At 39.0% G+C, this 20334-nt stretch overlaps 2 protein-coding genes across 2 annotated transcripts in view; one reads left to right on the forward strand and one right to left on the reverse strand.

The window, feature by feature from the left end:
• Nucleotides 1–2013, reverse strand: part of LOC308279730 (NXPE family member 2-like) — a gene marked incomplete at both ends in the record, with an annotated part of 83412 nt that extends 81399 nt beyond the window's left edge. Inside the window, one exon of the mRNA XM_080719860.1 lies at nt 2001–2013. Coding sequence (XP_080575986.1) covers nt 2001–2013 — 13 coding nt within the window. The remainder of the gene's footprint in view (nt 1–2000) is intronic.
• Nucleotides 2014–6503: 4490 nt separating this feature from the next.
• Nucleotides 6504–17690, forward strand: LOC308264245 (NXPE family member 1-like; the record flags this gene model as incomplete). The annotated part of the gene is made up of 4 exons (XM_080697381.1): nt 6504–7213; nt 10059–10120; nt 15582–15794; nt 17155–17690. The coding sequence occupies exons 1-4, from the start codon at nt 6558–6560 to the stop codon at nt 17688–17690; spliced, it is 1467 nt and encodes a 488-aa protein (XP_080553507.1). The 5' UTR covers nt 6504–6557.
• Between the last annotated feature and the right edge of the window lie 2644 nt (nt 17691–20334).

Consider the following 20334-nt stretch of genomic DNA (forward strand, 5'->3'; position numbering starts at 1 on the left):
GGTGCTGCCGCTAAAAGCAAGCTAGCTTATCTCCCTAGAACCTGTTTCCAATTACAGGGGAAAAAAAGAAAGAAAAACTCACTGCTATTTAGAAATGGGTGCTGGCTAGCATCTCCCATTTGAGGAGCTTTCTGAAGGTGGGTCATGGGCCTTTCTTTTTAGATTTAACTTTGTATAGGGCTTTTAAAAGAGTGTCCCATCTTCAATGTGGGCAGAATGGATGGGCACTCATTGGGCCTATCAAGCCTATGCTATTTAAAGTGTTTACTTCCTGTAGGGGATTCGACTGCAGGCTAGTTCCTTGGCCGGGGGGTCCCCATGAACCAGAATTACCTCCCAGATGCTCCATGAAGGTACATACATTTTGGGGTGTAGTGGTACCAGGACCAGGACCACCAGCGAGATGCCCTGGAATTCACTTTCAGAGATGCAGTGATGAAAAGGCTGCTCTATAGTTGTTTTAAAGCTCGACAGCTCTACAGCTGGAGCTAAAGCTGCTGCTCCCTACCGACCCACTAGCCAAAATGTCCCTTGAAAATTACTGAGCCATGTGCCCTGCATTGCCCCAAAACGTTAGGTGCCAAAAATGTTACGGTTTTGAGACTATGTTGCGGTTTAGGGAAACTGTCCCCAGGGACCCCTGTTAGGGTCCCAGACACAATTTCCCTCAAACCACAACAAAACACAAAAACAGAAAAACTGCGGGTTCTTGTCCTTTGCTAAGGATAAATACACATTAGCCCAGACTCTTGCTGAAGATTTAAAGAAGTTTATTAAAAAGATAGAAATACAGAAGATAGTTACAGCCCCATGCCATTCTGCGGGGGTGGTTTGAGTGAATGCCCCAACCATAGATGCTGTTTTGTAACATAAACATATTCTTGTCCCATTTACAATCTCAAGTCTTTCCCCAAAAGACATCTTTAGAATTAAGTTTTTGAGGGCATCAAGCACAGTCTGAATGTATGTTATTTTCAGTATGATCCATATAAAAATTTAAAAAATAAAAAAAAATCAAGTGTTCTTTTTTTTTTTTTTTGGTGGTACTGGGGTTCCTGGAAGCCCTTCTATCTCCGGGCTATACTCCCAGACCTATTTTTACATTTTTATTTGGAAACAGGGTCTCCTAAGCCTGTGCACATGGCTGGCTTCGAACCTGCGCGATCTTCCTGTCTCTGCCTCCCAAGCGGGGGGATTATTCATTGTAATGGTGATTAAGTAGAATTGTGATGTGCTGTGTGAAACTTCAGAGCACATTAAGAGACTGTAGGAAGGCCAGCTGACTCCCATGTCAAGGACACAGCAGGAGGAAGCAACAATCCTAACTAAGACTTGGAGAGGGAGTAGCCACTAGGTGGGCAAAGGGGTCAGTAGTATGAATCACTGGTTAGGAGAGGGAACAAAGGAAGTGGATCACCCAGGAAAACAAAATCTTAGAGGCAAATTGCAAGTTAAGAATAAAGCAAAGAGTACCTAGACTGGCTTCTCATGGCATTCTGTCTCTTGTGCCTTCCTTCCTAGAGTGAACCAATCATGTCCTCAAAATTGAAACTTCAAAAAACACTGCTGATGTTGATATCTCTTTTAGTCATTTCCTGGATAACTTACATCATTACTCAAGACTCCAAAAAGGTAGGAACAGTTTTCTCCAGCTTGATTTGAAGCCTCCACCAGTCTGAGGGAAACCAGCTCTGAACCTGTTCATCAATCCTGTCCCTTCTCTCCCACCACTCTAATCCCACTTGCTTTGTTCTCTCTCTAGTTAACTTCAGAGAAATGATAGACTGTACCTCCTTTTCATTTTATCCTCAATCTCTTCTAATCAGGATTCTACCTCCCACATTCTCCCTAAAAAAAAAAAAAAAAAAAAACCCAGCCCTTCTGAAGGTCACCAACTTCTACTTTACTAAATGAGTACTTGTCAGTAAATCAGGTGCAGACATTCCATGACTGTGCGAATCCAGTTTGCTTTTGTCATTTTGCCCATTATTTCTTCATACCTGCAAAAGTCATTGTCCTAGTAACCCAGTTTCCTTTACTGTTTTCTGTGTATTAATACATATTTAAAAAATCTTTCACCAAATCAAAATTATCGGAATCTACACACTTAAAAAATATTTTTCTTGTATAGTTCCATTGTCTATATTGTCTATATTTAAACTTCTAATCTACTTGCAATTTGTTCTGTTGAATATTATGAGGCATTGATTTAATTTAAGTTTCAATGTCGCTCTCTATTTATCCTAACCTTATTGCAATCTCCAATCTATACCACCACTGGTTTTTATTGCAGCTTCTACAGGATACTGTGTGTGTGTGTGTGTGTGTGTGTGTGTGTGTGTGTGTGTGTGTGTGATGACTTTTATTTCTGATATACAGTTATGTTCTTTGTCTGTTCATGTTCCACCCTACTCCAGAAGATTTGTAAACCAAATTTTAATATGTAGTAAGGCTAATAGTACCCTCACACACACATCACCTCTGCTTTGCTATTCCTCATATGTTTTTTTGGTTACTCTTGCATATGTATCTATTCAAGTGAACTTTATAAATGACCTGTGTGTGCCAGAAAATAATAATAGTAATGTTTTTATTGTGATTTCACCAAATGCAAAAATTAACTTTAAAAGTAACAATAACTTTATGATGTTTTCTACACAAGAACATAGTTGTCTTCCCATTTGCCCCATTTTGTTTCCTAAAGTAGTGTCTTAGGAGTATTCTTTGTGTAAATCTTAGACATGTGCTAAATTTATAACCAAGCACTTTGTTGTCTCTGTGCCTCCATATATCAGATCATCTGTTTGATTTTATTCTCTCTGATTTTAGTTTATCTGTATGAATGCTATTGATTTTTATCTATAAGTTCATTGCCTACTAGTTTGATAAATACTTAAATTATTTATAGTCATTGCTTCATTAGTATTTTAGAGTTCTACAGATAAATTAACATTGCATCTAAAAATGTGTGTGTGTGTGTGTGTGTGTGTGTGTGTGTGTGTGTGTGTGTGTGTGTTGCAGGGGATTTAACCTAATGTCATTCTAGCTCCAGCTACACCTCTAGATTTATTTTAGTTTCATTTTAAAACATAGTTTTGCTAGGTTGATGAAAGTCTCACTACTTGCCAATGCTGCCCTCAAACCTATGATTCCCCTGTCTCAGCCTCCCAAGTACCGGGATTACAGGCATGTACCATCATGTCTGACTCTCTAAAATTCTTTATATTGCATTTTTAGTTATTCCTATTTAGGTCTTTCATTCATCTGAATCTTTAGTATACAGTATGGAATAGTATTTTCATGCTTTTTCAGTATAGTAAACAATTTTTCTAATACAATTTACTGCATAATTTGTGTATCTGTGTGATTCGGAAGATTGAACTCAGGGGTGTTCTACCTCTGAGCTACACTCCAGCAGTTTTTATTTTGTTATTTCGAAGGGTCTTGCTAAGTTACTGTATATTAGCCTTGAACCTGAAATCTTCCTGTCTTGTCTCCCAAATACTGGGATGACAGGAGTGTGCCACCACACCCAGGCTAAATATAATTTTCTGACTCCTGATTTTGCTGCTAACATGATAAACTGCTATGCATAAGAAAGTCTGTTTCTAGAGAAATATATTCTATTTGGTTGGCTTACTTCCTTAATAATGCACTTGCACTAGCCTTTTACTAATGGAGTTTATGCTAGTTTTAGTATAATTTTAAATAGTTCCTAGCTATATATGGACATCTATTTTTATTTATTTATTTATTTATTTATTTTGCGGTTTGGGGATGGAACCCAGGGGCATTCGACCTCTGAGCTACACTCCCTGCTCTATTTTTTATTCTTTATTTTGAAACCAGGTCTCACTGAGTTGCAGAGGGCCTCACTAATATCAGATCTGCAAACCACGATCCTCTGGTCTCAGCCTCCTGAATGCTGGGATTACAAGCATGTGCCACCATGCATGGCTTGGTCATCTATTTTTGACAAAATTTTAGAATAAGTTAACCCAATTACTCTTATCTTACTCTCCCCCAAAAATCCTTTTAAGAATGTAATTAGATATGGAAAATATTTAAATTATTTTCAGGAAAATTGACATTTTTATGTTAGCCCTTCTCCACATCAAAGGGCTATACCTTTTTATTCATTGAGAAATTTTTTTAAATGTTCCTAAGAGAGTTTTTAAATGGCTCTATTAAGATCAAAGATTTGTTCCTATTGCATTTTCTAAAAATTACTCCTGATATAGATAATATTACAAATTGTATAAGTTTAGATTGTATTCAGCCCCTAGCTGTCTTTCTTTCTTTCTTTCTTTCTTTCTTTCTTTCTTTCTTTCTTTCTTTTTTTTTTTTTTTTTGTGTGTGTGTGGTACTGGGGATGGAACCCAGGGGCCTTCTACCTCCAGGCTACACTCCTAGACCTATTTTATATTTTATTTGGAAACAGGGTCTCTTAAGCCAGCAGAGGCTGGCTTCAAACCTGCCCGATCTTCCTGTCTCAACCTCCCAAGCGCAGGAATTACAAGTGTGAGCCACCACACCTGGCTCTAGTTGACTTTCTTAATGCCAATAATTTAAAAACTGTTTTTCTTGGTAGACATTTACAATATAGACAGAAAACAAAAGAAGAAAAAAAGAAAAAAGAAAAGACAGTTTTATAATTCTCATACTGCTGTGGTCTTTTTTATTTCTTTTACTTGATAGCTCAGGATTTATAATATGTTGATCATTAATTTGGTTGGTATAGTCAAAATTCTTGTTTTCTTGTTGGTTGTAAAAGTGTTTAGGTTTTTCATTTATTGAACATTAATGTTAAATATATTTTGAAGAATTTTAAATGCTTTTTTGACAACTGTAAACCCAATAAGTTTGGGAACAAAAATTATGAGATTTTGTCTTTAATGCACTAAAATATAAGTTACATTGAGAGACTTTTCTCTCTGGAGCCCTCTTTACAATCCTGATTTAATCCATAAACAACTGTGAAAGGAGAGAGAGAGAGAGAGAGAGAGAGAGAGAGAGAGAGAGAGAGAGAGTGCTCTTTATCCACCTAAACTATCTATGTATATCTTTTTAGAAGACATGTTTATGAGTGAAATAAACTTTTACTTTCCCTGTCCTGTGCTTACCAGGTTTTAGTATAAGATGTATTAATATCTTATAAAATTAAATTGGATATTTTTTCTCATTATACGAGATAGAAATATTTGTATTCACTGATTAAAAACTCCTCAGCATCCTAAAAATAAGAGTAATTAGTCTTGGAGACAATAGATCATAGGAGGGACTCTAGACAAAGAACGTAAAACCACAGATGAGCAAATAAGGTGACCTGAGGATGATGGGAGGGGAAAACAGGGAAATTTCCAAGTACATATGATGTACACTCACAAACATTTCAAAGTCAATCACTAAGCCAAACATGAGACTGAGTGAAGGGAAGAAGGAATTGGGTGGGAAGTGGGGAAGGGCTATATGAGTGATGTGTGAACGTATGCCTCTACCATCTTGTACCCCATTAAGATGTATGACTACAATGCACCAATAAAAAATAATGCTAACATAATACATAGAGTACACCAAAGAAGCTGAAGAACTAGGGAATGCAAAAGACACCACAGCATGAAGTCATGCAAGGCTAGATTTTACCCTGAGAAGCATAAGAAGACACTCAAGAGCTTTAAGGGGGAAGGAGAGGTGAATAAACTAAAAAGGAGGGGAGAAAACTAAGTGGACAATCCTCAAGAATTCTGAAGTCTTCCTGTGAGGTCTAGTTACAATCTTGCGGTGTAATAATAGAAAAGTAGGACGATCCTCAAGAAGTCTGAAGATTTCATGTGAGGCTAGTACAAACTTGAGGTGTCTAATACTAACTTGGAGATAATTGATGGTAGTTTATCATAATCCATTAGGGGAAAAAAGACAATAAGACATAGGCAAAAAGGGTATTAAGGTGAAACTAGCAGATATTATTCATTTTGTTTCATATAAAAAGAAAAAATGTACCAGCATTAATTTATTACTGATATGTATTCTCTGAACTCTATTTCTCAGCTTGAGTATATTTATATATAACTGCTCAGACATTGTCTAAAATATTAAGGTAAAAAAATAAATACTTACGCCAGGCATGGTGGTACACACTTGTAATCCCAACATTAGGGAGGCTGAGACCGGAGGATTGCGGTTTGCAGACAGCCTCAGCTACTTAGTGAAGCCCTCTGCAACTCAGTGAGACCCGGTTTCAAAATAAAGAATAAAAAGTAGGGCAGGAGCTGTAGCTCGGAGGTCGAATGTGTCTGGGTTGCATCCCTAGACAGACCCGCAAAAAAATAATAATAATAAATAAATACTTACAGTTTATGCAAAATTGCCAGAGAATTTAAAGAAGATTGATTATGATAATAGAAAAGTGAATATTCAGATTTATTAGAAGTAAAAATGACTAAGAGCAGGTTCATTTCATATGTCTCATTTCTTTTTAGCTTTCGTCTGCTCTAAACTTACCTATTTTCCCCCATCAATGGAACACCTCCTTAACACCCTCATATCCTGAAACACCAATGAGCTCAGTAAAGTCACTGACAGAGACTGAGGAGAAGATAAGGGAGATCCTGGAGAAACTAGACCAGCTGATCCCGCCCAGGCCCTTCACCAATGTGAATGCCGCCACCAGTGCCGAACACTGCAGGGCGACAATCCTCAACCCTCAAGACACATACTGCAGAGGGGACCAGTTGCACGTCCTGCTGGAGGCCAGGGACCACCTGGGACGCAGGAAGGAATATGGAGGGGATTTCCTGAGGGCCAGGATGTTCTCCCCAGCACTGAAGGCGGGCGCTTCAGGAAAGGTGACTGACTTCAACAATGGCACCTACCTCATCAGCTTCACTCTGTCCTGGGAGGGCCAGTTCTTCCTGTCTCTCCTGCTCATCCACCCCAGCGAAGGAGCATCAGCTCTCTGGAGGGCAAGGAAGCAAGGATACAACAAAATTGCTTTCAAAGGCAAATTTGTTAATGGCACTTCCCAAGTCATCGCAGAATGTGGCATAGTCCTCAAGTCAAGTGCTCAACTATGCACATACCTGCATGGCAGAGACCAAGAAGCTTTCTACTGCATAAAACCTCAAGAAATGTCCTGTGATGCCTTGACCCACAAGTGCACTCAACAATCAAAAATTTCTTATCTTACTGTCAAGGAGAAAGATCTTATTCATAAGTGAGTATATGCTGGGCTCTGCACCAGCAGGGCACTGGACAACATGATGAAAAAACACTCTTGAGACTTTATTCTTGGTCTCCAAGAGGTGAGAGAGGAGAAAGCAAACTCCTAAAGTAAAATTCAGCTCTTCCTTTTATTACAGATATACAGAATTAAGGCTGGGTCATTAAATCATTAACTGTCTCTGGATTAGGAGAAGCATTGTGTTAGGAATGTTTTGGAAGATAAGTTTTTAATGGGAGTTTTGCAAAGCCACAGAAGTTGCTGTCTTCAGCATCCTCCTTGGAGTCTTCTGCCCTTCATCAGTCTTATGCCAAATCAAGCAAGAAGCTACAAATTCTGAAGCCAATAATTTTTAGATTTACAATAGTTTCCCATGAGTATACCTTTAAATACCATGAGAGTTGTTTCCAGACAGAGCTGTGCTGTCTGTCTCAATATTCATCATGATCCTCACAGATGCCTCCTGTACTGCAGGTTCAGGTGCTGTCATGGGGGCCCCTGTTCATGACTCCATACCATAGTTTGCATTTTCATGAAAATTTTCTTTAAAAGAGGGCTTCACAGTTTGGACATCTATGATATATATGCCTATACTTCTCCTTAATAACTGGTATTGTCACATTCAGTCATTGTATTTTACTATATAACTGGGTTTTACAAACTACCTTCTGTGGGAAAGTATTCTATGTATTCATAGATGCTCCACTAAAAAGAAAGTCCTTGGTAAGTGTACAATAGCAGCATGCTCCTTCGCCTCTCATTTCATATTCTGTAGACTCTGCCTCTTAAATCTTTTGCATATATTCATTTTTCTCCATGCCTAGTCCTGCTTTCCAAGTTCAGATTACCATCATGCTGTCTAGAATACACTGACAGTTTCCCAACTGGTCTCCCCCTCCACCAATCACATCCTCCTCTAACCAGCTCTACACTGCAGCCTGAGCAAGCTTTCTGAAAGCCAGCCCCCATGGGTCATCTCAAGTTGATATCATGGTCAGATGTATCTCAGTATGCACTTCACAGGGTAGAGGAGTGCTTCATCTGTGTCAAGTTCTGCCCTAGAAGTTCCTGGAAGCTCTGCCTTTGAAAAGGCTCCTTATGCTCAAGCATCAGCATATTTTCCCTATCACTCCTGGCTGCAGCCACACCATGCCGTTCTTCTCTGATTAGAAACAAACAGACATTCACTTTCTGTCTCCTTGTTCTCCACTGAGCTAGAAAACATTTCATTACTTAGAATGAACCTTCAGGGTCTCTTCATGGGCCACATTGGAGATTTTCAAAACTATCTGCCATCACAAGTCCCAGAATGGTGAGCCAAGTCCTGAGACACCTATCAATTCCAGAGTCCTCTGTTCATTTGCTAACTTTCCATAGGCCTCAGTCTACTTCTTTTTCTCTTTCCATTCTACCAAAATCTCTTCCCTTGCCCCAACACACATTCTATGGGAATTTAATGTCCCTTAGCTTGGTGTCACTGAAATGCTAGGTTCCCAGAAATCACTTTCTTAGCAATTTTCAAAGTCAATCTTTGAAAATTTTCCCCCTTAAGCTTTCAAAAAATATACTCAGAGGAAGTAAAGGTAAATTCCAAACATGAAAATATAACATGTATTCCAGAATCTTACTATTATGAAAGCTTTGCTTTCTGATCTATTCAGTTCATGACTAAGCTACTCAACTTATTTCTGAATAAGTAAAGCACAGTTGGGTTTCTATTTCTTTTTATTTTTATCTCTGATGGTGCAATTCACTAAATCTCTTCCCATCCACTAAACGTCCTTATGCCTAAATCCTAATAAAGAGAAAAACATGCTTGTCTTTTCATTTCATGGTATTAGACCTGAAGAGACATCCACAATAAAGAGGATCTCTGAGTCCCCATTATACCTTTAACCCCTTCCTGCCCACCTCCATTTACAGAGAGAGAGACAGACAGACAGACAGACAGACAAGAGAGAGAAGATAGAGATTTGAAACAGAAAGCAAATAAAAAAGAGAGTGGAGGTGAAAAGGGGGTCTCGAAGCAAGAAGAGTCAAGTAGTCTTTCATCAATTAGAGGAAAGGAATGCAGTGTACATTATGCTTGTATCAAACTGGACACTACTTTCTGTCAACCACTTTGATAGTAGTAAGGATACATAAGTAGACCAATCAAATACATTACCTTTCTTCATAAAACTTAGAATCCAAAGAAATCAAGTATGTACAAAAGATTGAATATGAATAAAGCAGGAAACATAGTTAAAGAAAAAAGTAAGGGCCCTGAGATAAGGGGTCCATGTGCTATGTAAGGGGGCTGAAATCCTTACGAAAGTGATGGGGAGATAATAAAAAGCTCAAACAGTAATGCAGTTGCATCTGCAATTGGAAAGAGTGCTCTGGCAGTTATGTTGAAGAATTTAGGTGGGATAAAACAGAGACAAGCTAGCCAATTAGTAATTCGGAACTATTATATACACTTGAATGTGTCGTATAAAACCAGATAGAAAACTTGCAGATTTGGTAAATATTTTGAATCTAAAATTCCAGGGCACACCAATTGCATGTGGCAGATAATTCAAGCTGCCTGAATTTCAGGTAGAGTTCTTGCCTAATATATACGAGGTCTTGGGTAGAATCATAGTACAAAAAGAATAGAGCAGAAAAGAAAAGGGAAAAGTAGTTTTCCAAAATCCTAGTTCATTTTTAATACCCAATATGTCTAAAATTTACAATAAATATAATAGTTTTCAGTTATAGAAAATTAAACATTATCTCTCACTTACAAGCAAGTTATTCATGTTGCCTGTATTATATGGACATATGACAGGCTAATGTGCTGTCTCATTTTTTGAAGGTCCAAAGTAGGAGTCGAAATAATGAAAAACTATAAATATATTAATGTCTCCGGATGTAACAGTAAGTCTGCTCTATCCTGTGGTGGGTGCTGCTCGGCACGCGTCTTATACACAAGAAAATATATCAGTGTTATTAATAGTAGTTTCCCTGGAGCATAACCCCTAGCAAGTATCACACAGTCAATCATGCTGAACTTTAAAGAGAGAAATCAATTCAAGTAAATTATGTTAAACTATTTATAATAGGTTTTATTTTGATTTATCTGAAAGGAGGAAGTATTAGTATCCTCCAATCATCTCCTAGAGTCTGTAGTGCTGTGCATATGTTTTTGATAGGCACCCTTGGTTTCAGAGTAGGAAAATTGGAGTTTTGGTTCTCTGTTGGCAAAACCGCCAACTTCTTTTGTTTTTGTTTTTGTGGTAATGGGGATGGAACCAAGGGGCATCGTACCTTTGAACTATACCCCAGACATATTTTGTTCTTTTATTTTGAAACAGGGTCTCACAAAGTTGTGGAGGACCTCACTAAGTTTCTGAGGCTAACCACAAATCTGCAATATTCCTGTCTCAGCCTCCCAAATACTGGGAATTGCAAGTTTGTGCCACCATGCCCAACAACCTCTAACTTTTAGATAATGCACTTAACAATTGTATATGTAGTTTTTATCTTATTATTTTAATTGCAAACATAAAGCAGCCTTACATATAAAGGAACAATATTTATACTACCTTAGTTTTAAAATGACTTTAGCCAGGCATGGTGGTGCATGCTTGTAATCCCAGCATTCTGGAGGCTGAGAAAGGAGGATCATGATTTGCAGCCAACCTCAACTACTTAGTGAGGCCCTTTGCAACTCAGTGAGATCCTATTTCAAAATAAAAAATAAAACAGGGCTAGAAGTGTAGCTCAGAGGTAGAATGTCCCTGGGCTCCATTCGTAGTATAGCAAAAAATAAATAACTTTATAAAACCTTGGTTTACCAACAATACTAGTAAACAATATTGGTAAATATTGGTGAAATTATTTATTATTGATTTTTTATTTCTTTAGCAGACATTTATCGAGGGTCTAATAGATATGAGGCATTATGAGAGAAATGGAGAAAACAAGTGCTTAATAAGCTTCTAATCTGAAAAGCATTCACTCTATCAACATCATAAAGGAAGCAAAATACAAAAGAATTTATGTTAAAGTTACTATTTGACTGAGCCCAGAAGGGTATTTGTAGTCAAGAAACCACATGAAGATCATGGGTAGAGTTGCCAAAGTTAAGTTAATAATAACACAGGGTAATTTGAGTAATTTCTAATTGCTGATATATTGAGAGACAGGAAAAATATTGCATGCAACATATATTTTAAAAAGTGTTCCTTAGCCAGGCATGGTGGCACTCGCCTATAATTCCTGTACTTGAAAGGTTGAGACAGGAGGACTGAAGGTTTGAGACCAGCCTTAGCAACCTAGCAAACCTCAGTTTCAAACCAAAAAACTTTAAAAAATGGATAGGGGTATACCTTGGAGGTAGAATGCCTTTGGGTTCAATCCTTAATACCCAATAGAAGTATTCCTTGTTAGAAGTAATTCCAATGTAATGTTGTACCTATGCTTTTTAATCTTACCATCTGTTTAATCTGATAACTCTAGTCTGGAGCAAAATGATCATGGATCTTACTCAATAGGCCAAGAAGGTGAGCAAATGTTAGGATGTTACCAAGAAAGAGGCTAGAAAGAGAGAAGGATACTGAATCACAAAGGTTCTCAAATGCCACACTGAAGATTTTAGTGTTTATTCAATATTCTTTTGAAAGCCACATTGACCAATGAGGAAGACAGTGGTATGATCCCTTCAGTGTTTTAAAATGCCGGCTTGCAACTGATCAAAACGACCTATAGAAAGACATCTGTGTGGGGTGAGGATGGGGAGTTCTGGGGATTTAACTCAATGGCATTATACCTCTGAGCTACATCCCCAGCATTATTGTATTTTATCTTTATTTGAAAGCAGGGTCTCACTCAGTTGCTGAGATCCTCGCTAAGTTCCTGAGATCATTGCTATCCTCCTGGCCACGAATCTGCAATCTTTATGGCTCAGACTCCCAAGTACTGGGATAATAAGCATGTGCCATCATGCTTGGCTTAGAAAGACTAAATGGCATAAAATAAATTTTTATGAGTAGAAAAATATATTTTTCTGAATGGGATGACAATTTTGGAAAGAAGTCAGTTTTCTCCCCTTTGGTTTCTTTTTGCCGCTGTCACAAAGTAGCTGAAAATGCATTATACCTTCATTGTGTAGTTAGTTCAAAAGGCCAATATAAGTCTCACTGAGCTACCATCAAGGCATAGCAGGTCTGTTTTGCTTTCTAAAGACTATACAGACGAAACTGTTTCTTTGCCTTTTCAGCATCTAAAGTCTGCCTCCATCCCTATACACTCCCCAACCACTGCAAATGCCCAACAATGGGTCAGATTCATATGTCCTATCTTTCTCCTACTTAGGAGGGCTAATGAGATTATACTGCACCTTCAGATAATCTCTCCTCATCTCAAAATTCATACTCTTGGTCACAGCTCAACAGTCTTTCTGGTCATGGAAGGCAACATATTCAAGGGTTCAAGGAATCAGAACCTAAATATCTTTGGGGCCATGAGTCTTGCACAGTCTCTAAACTAATTAAAAAGATAATGGAATCGTATACTGCTAACCACTTATTGTTTAAAATATCAAGCCTATTTAAAATATATAATAGTAGGAATAAGAAAATGAATACCCTGACCCACAAATATCATACAAGATATGCTTTTCAGTAATAACCTCAAAAGCTATCTCCTTAGATATGGCAGTAGACTATGTGGATCTTGAGTTTCTAAGGCTATGGTATTCAACCATCCAGGATGCAGTACTATCTGACCTCTCAAAAGCCCAGACATGCCGCACCAAAATTCCAACACAATTATAGGATTATGAAAACTCCCTATGGCAAGCCAAATCACCAGGATTTAAGAGCTATTCCACATATATTTCCCAACCCTTTCCCAGCACCATTTTGTCACTGTTTCACAGGTTACAAATGTAGTTTCTCCTTGGTATCCATGGAGGTTTAGTTTTGGGCTCCCCTCTGGACGCCAAAATCTTCAGGTGCTCAAGTCTTATATAAAATGGTATGGTGACTGCATATAACCTACATATATCCTGCCATTTACTTTACACCATCATTAAATGATTTATATAATACCTAATACAATGTAAGTAGTTGTGCAATCAGGTAATGAAGTACTAGTCTGTAGACATCAGCAACCAGAGACCCCAAGGCCTTGGAAAGGACTAAAAAAGGAAGGCAAAGCAGAGACTGTAACGAATCCCTCAATTTCCATTTCCTCTTCCCTCTTTAGTAAAAAAAAAAAAAAAAGCCCTTATTTTAGCTGGAAACATGGCCATCTTTCTTTGTGCACTCTTTGACCATGACTTAATTATTTCTAGAAATGTGAATGAAAGTATCACAGCAAATTCTTAGTTATTATGCCTTCTCATTTTGAGGTACTGGAGGTTGAACCCAGGAGCATTCTACCTTTGAGCTGCACTCCAAGCCCTATTTTTTCATCTTTATTTTTAAACAAACGGCCTCATTAAGTAGTTGAGGCTGACCACAAATTCACAATCCTCCTGTCTCAGCCTCCCAAGTACTGGGATTGCAAGTGTGCCCCCACCCCACCCAGCTCAGTTATTATGCCCTTAAAAGCATTCATTTCTCCCCTATTAGGTGAGCTAAAGATAACATGTGGGAAAGAAAAGAGCCCTGTTAGACTGTGAAATCGAGCCATATGTTAAGAATGGCAGAGCAACCAGACAGAAGAAACCAGTGTTCCTGACACCTATAATATCATCTTAGCCCTAGCCTGCTTACTCTGGAACTGTGTTGCAAGGGAAAAATACATTTCTATTTCTTATTATTTTGGCCTTTTTTGTAGCATTCAAGCTTGTTTCCTATCTAAAATGGGAAGTTGCATCAGTACAGAAAGACTGATGTAACCAAACCTGAAATATGAAGGGTAAGGAAGTAGCTCAGTGATGGAGTGCTTAACCCTGCATGCATGAAATTCCAGGGTCCATCCACAGCACCATTAAAAAGCAGAAACCCTAAACTATGAGGCACTTTCTCCGCAGTAGGGTAGCAGCGTAGAAAGTGGCCAGGAAACACATTGTGAGACATCAGATGACTCCTTGTGTGCCATGGCAGAACATTTGGTGCCCTGCCACATAGAATACCTTGAAGGCAGAGCATGGCAGAACTTGCTGAAATATCTCAGGATATTCGTTTGTGTTGGAAGTTGCTGTCACTTTTAGTAAAATACTATTTTGAAAACTAACTTGTATTAGGTGTTTTATACTGCTTGAAGGTTTTTGTTTGTTTTTGTTTCTTTAATAGGGATTCAACTCAGTGCTCTGCCTGTAAGCTAAACCCACACCCTTTTTTAAAAATCTAAGTTGCTAAGACTGGCCTCAAACTACAATCCTCATGTCTCAGCTTCCCAAGTATTGGATTTATAGGCATAAACCACCATGCCCAGCTGAAGTTTTATGTGTTTATATGTATATATAATAATATGTAAGCAATTTTTAAAACATGAAAGAATCAAGATTATTTCTTCATTGATAGATAAGTGATTGAATAAAAAAAAACACCAAGTGGAAGATCACTGACCTCATTCAGATTAGAGAAAAGACTCAAGTCACTACAGAATCATCAGAGATGAGGGGGAAAAAAAAGGAACATCAAGACTTAAACTAAGGCCAGGCATGGTGGCTCATGCTTCTTGTAATCCCAGCATCTGGGAGGCAAAGACCTGAGGAATGCAGTTTGCCTACAGCCTCAGCTACTTAGTGGGCTTCTCTGCAACTTAGTGAGACCCTGTTTCAAAATAAAGAATAAAAAGTAGGGAAGGGGGTGTAGCTCAGAGGTTGACGCCCTTGGTCTCCATCCCCAGGCCAACAACAACAACAAAAAAAAGACTTAACTAAAGACCAGATGTGGGAGAAAATGAAAAGGAGGATTCAAAATAACTCAAAAATCTCTCAAAAGAATGAGTAGGAACACCTAAAAGAAAGCTAATGATAAAAAAAATAATATTCGGGCCAGGCATGGTGCCATACGCTTGTAATCCCAGTACTTGAGAGGATTAGACAGGAGAATCGCAGATTCACTGGACAGCCTCAACTACTTAGTGAGGCCTTCTGCAACTTAGTGAGACCTTGTTTCAAAATAAAGAATAAAAAATAGGGCTGGGAGCGTAGCTTAGAGGTAGAATGCCTCTAGGTTCCATCTCTGCAAAAAAAAAAAAAATATATATATATATATATATATATATATATATATATATATATAATCAAATAGTACTAGGAAGGGACAGAAACAGCAGGAATTAGAGGACTAGAGAAAGATTTTTTAAAAAGTCAAAAAAGAGCTTGGGCTGTGTCCCCTATGCCACTGAAACCACTTAACACGAGTATCTCTCTCTGGAGGGCCTAAGAAGATAAGAGAGAAGTGCCAAGTTGGAATGGAGCTTCCTGTCCCTGGCGGCTACACTTTACAAGAAAGTTGGATAACAACATTTTGCAACCAGATTCAGTTAGATAAAATGAAGATAAGTGGCTGCTTGAAGGGGAAATCCATTTACCTCCTGGGAGACTCTACACTACGTCAGTGGTTGAAATACTTTCCCAAAGTTTTAAACAGTATGTAGTTACTTTATACTCTTGGAAATTCAGGCTGATTTAAAAATAGTTTTAACAAGGTCTTTTTATTCTATCGATGTGTTGTTTTGTTTACCACTTCATTTAGCTTTCTAGATTTGACTTATTTTTTTATGGCATCCAGGATGGAAGCCAGCAGCATTCTACCTCTGAGCCACACCCCCAACCCTATTTTTTATACTTGATTTTAAAACAGGGTCTCACTGAACTGCAAAGAGCCTCACTAAGTAGTAGCTGAGGCTATCTACAAACCACAATCTTCCTGTCTCAGACTTCCAAATGCTGGGATTACAAGCATGTGCCACCACCCCTGCTTGAGACTTTTAATTTACAATAGATCTTATACTCTCATATAAGAAATGTTTCTCATAATAAACTCTAATAAAAATTTACATTTTGACTGACACTTCACACATAGGAACTAGTAATCTACCCCAGAGGGAAGAATGCCTCCAATAAAAATAACCTGGGGCTGGGTGTGGTGGCATGCATCTATAATCCAAATACTTGGGTGGCTGAGACAGTGGGATTGAAAGTAAAAGATCAGCCTCTGCAACTTAGGAAGACTCTCAGCAACCCTCCCTAATATGCAAAAACTAGGGAGAAAATGGGGTTATAGTAGAGACTCTAGACAAAGAAGGAGATACTATAGATGAGCAAATAAGGTGACCTAACTGAGGGGATGGGAGAGGGGGAAAGGAAATATCCATGATGTACATTAAAAACATATCAAAGTCAATCACTAAGCCAAACATGAGAAGGAAGGAGGGGGAGGGTTTGGGGCAGGAATTGGGTAAGGAAGGGCTAATTAGGTGATATGTGCACGTATGCCTCTACCATCTTGTACTCTATTAAGATAAAGGACTACAATGCACTAATAAAAAATTTTTAAAAACTCTGAGAAACCTAGTGAGACACTATTTCAAAATAAAAAGACTCAAGCATGGTGGTACATGCTTGTAATTCTAGTATTTGGGAAGCTGAAGAAACAAGTTTGTGGCTAGCCTCAGCAATTTGAGAGACCCTCTGCAATTTCATAAGAACCTGTTTCAAAATGGAGAATAAAATAGGCCTGGGTGTGTAGCTTAAAGATAGAATGTCCCTAGGTTCCATCCTCTGTACCACAAAAAAAGGGGTCTAAAGGGTATAGCCCAGAAGTAGAGTGCCTCTGGATTTAATCCTCAGCACTACAAAAAAAGGAAGGAAGAAAGGAGGGGAAAAAAGGAAGGCAGAAAGGAGGGAAGGGAAAAAATTCTAGGTGGGTATTGGGAAATGATAGGATAATATTTTTTTAAGTATTAATTGTTGCCTTCTAGCTAAAGATCTGCTTTTTTCTAATCAGCATTGAAATTCTTTGATCTTCCTGGAACTGGATATTTTAATAAACATTTGCTTCTGGATACTGAAAGAAACATTCGTATTCAATGGAAAAAACACAGCTATCCTTTCATCTCCAATAAGTTCTACTCTGTGAAAGATCAGCATTATATCCCTCTGGAAATTGACCAGCTATTAGGTGGCATAAACACAGTTGTTGTCATTAGCTTCGGCCACCACTTCAGACCCTTCCCCCTTGAAGTTTTCATCCGTAGAGCTATCAACATCCGAAAGGCTATTGAACGATTATTCTTAAGAAGCCCAAACACTAAAGTGATCATTAAGACAGAAAATATCAGGGAAACGCACTCAGACATAGAGAACTATGGAGACTTTCATGGTTACATTCAGTATCTAACCATGAAGGACATTTTCAAAGATCTCAACGTGGGTATCATTGATGCCTGGGACATGACCATTGCATATGACAACAATGAAGTCCACCCACTTGGTCCTGTGATTAAAAGTCAGATTAACATGTTCTTTAACTATATTTGCTAAAGGAGAAATATATACAATCACTAAGAACCAATTTCTGCAAATAATCTCATATGTGCTATCAACAAAGGTTTTATTCATTTAAACACTAAGAAGATCAAATTTAAAAATAATCTGTTTTGTCAGGACAATGAGAACTGAGATGGGATGCAAAGCCAAAAACAGAAAAGAAAAAATAAAGAATACCATGCCTGGAGCTTATCTGTATGTAATAATAAATATTTTTATTCTTTAGGCAAGTTTGGGTCATGATTTCTGTAATTTGTGGCTGAACTAACAAAAATGTAAAAATAAAATGTAAAGAATAAACATGATTGTCATGATGTTCTAAAATAGGAGTCACCTAACCTTCTCTGTAAAGGTACAGATAGTAAATATTTTAGGCTTCACAGACTATATGGCCTCTCTCACACTGTTCACCTCTGACACTGTAGTGAAAAGCAGCCAAAGACACATGTAAACCAATGAGTATTGTTATATTTCAATAAAACATTAATGGACTGTGAGCCTTGAATTTCAAATAATTTATACGTTTTAGAAAATAGTATTAGCTGGGCATGGTGGTGCACACCGGTAATCCCAGTACTTGGGAGGCTAAGGGAAAAGGATCTCAGGTTCAAGGCCAGCTTCAACAATTTGGTGAGACTTTTCAGCAACTTAGACTCTGTTTCAACATAAAAAATAAAATTGGGAGGAGAGAGGGACAAGATGGCAGTGGCTGCAGTCACCACGGCCGAATAGGACATGCATTCCTCTGCAAAGCCCTGGACACCAGATTTTGGTTTACTATCTCATTGGGACAACTTAAGGAGACAACCTGCTCACAGTGACAGAGACTGGAGCCCGCTGCACATGGGGCCAGTGCTGGGGCCTCTGAGGCCAGTATAGGAGCCTGCCAGGTGGCAAGTCTGGTGCCAGGGCCAGTGAGGCCAGGATAGAAGACTGTCATGTGGTAAGGCCTGTTCTGGGGCATTAGAGGCCAGGATCAGAGCCTGCTGTGATGTGAGACCGGTGTTGGGGCTTGTGAGGCTGAGATCAGAGCCTGTCATGAGTTGAGGCCAGTGCTGGGGCCTACAAGGCCGGGATCAGAGCCTGCTGTTAGGCAAGGCCAGTGCCGGGGCCTTTGAGGCCAGGATCAGAGCCTACCTTGTGGCAAGGCCGGTGCTGGGACCTGCCAGGCTGGGATTAGAGCCTGCCAGGTGGCGAGGCCAGTGCCAGGGTCTGCGAGGCCAGGATCGGAGCCTGCCATGAGGTGAGGCTGGTGCTGGGGCCAACAAGGTCAGGATCGCAGTCTGCTGTGAAGCAAGGCTGGTGTCGGAGCCTCCAAGGACCAGGATCAGAGCCTGCAATGCAGCAAGGCTGGTACTGGGGCCTGCAAGGCCAGGATAGGAGACTGCTGTGTGGCAAAGCTAGTGCCAGGGTCAGCAGGGCTGAGATTGGAGCCTGCTTGGGTGGCGAAGCTGGTGCCAGGGCCAGCGAGGCTGGGATCAGAGCCTGACATGAGGTGAGGCCCTTGCCAGGGGCTTTGAGGCTGGAATCAGAGCCTGCTAGGTAGCAAGGCCAGTGCCAGGGCCTCCAAGGGCAGGATAGGAGGATGCTGGGTGTCAAGGCTTGCGAGGCCAGGATCAAAGCCTGCCATGTGATGAGGCCAGTTTCAGGGCCAGTGAGACTGGAATCAGAGCCTGCCATGCAGCGAGGCCAGTGACGGGGCCTTGGAGTCACTTGGAGTGGGGATTCGAGCCTGCAATGCGACATCCACAGGAAAATATCATAGAAAAGAAATCAGATGTTCTCCCTAAATGCAAAACCTAGAAAGAAATGGGTAATAGGAGGAAATCTAGTTGAAGAAAGGGCCCTATGGAGGAGTAATTAAGGTGGCCTATCTGAGCAGATGGAAGGGGGGAAGATGGAATCGCTTTAAAGCACATGATGTACTTAAAATATCAAAGTAAATCACTAAATCAGGCATGGGATCGAGGAGGGGGGAGGGAATGGGATGGGGATTGGATAAAGGCTAATTGGGAGATTTATGCTTGTATATCCTCACAAGTCTTGTATTCCATTGAGATGTTTGACCACAATGTACCAATAAAAATATATTTTTAAAAATTAAATAAATAAATAAAATTGGGCTGGTGGTATAGCTAGAAGGTAGAATGCTCCTGGTTTCAATCCCTAGTGCTAATAATTAATAATAATAATAATAATAATAATAATAATAATAATTAATAATAATAATAATAATTTTTTTAAAAAACAGCACTGAAAATGTAACTTGAAGATAGAATACCTCTGGGTTTAATTCCCAGCAACACACACACACACACACACACACACACACACACTTGCAACTTATATCCTAGCTAATAACCTGATATGCCTATAATATAGAAAGCTCTTAACAATTTAAAAAAGAATTCAGATAGAAAAATTAGAAAAAAATTATTAGTAGATGATTCAGTAAAAGAAAGTAAAATGGTTTCTAAGGATAAGATAAAGAAACACATACCAAAAGTATAGTGAGAAATTATTCCTTGTCTGTTATTGGCAAAAATCCAAAAGCTCAAAAACATAAAATGTTGATGGGGCTGTAGAGAAACAGGCACTCTCAAGCATGGGATGGGAATTCAAATAGTACAGTGCCACC

Source organism: Muscardinus avellanarius (assembly GCF_963383645.1).
Source record: "Muscardinus avellanarius genome assembly, chromosome: 1".
In the NCBI taxonomy this organism is placed as follows: domain Eukaryota; kingdom Metazoa; phylum Chordata; class Mammalia; order Rodentia; family Gliridae; genus Muscardinus; species Muscardinus avellanarius.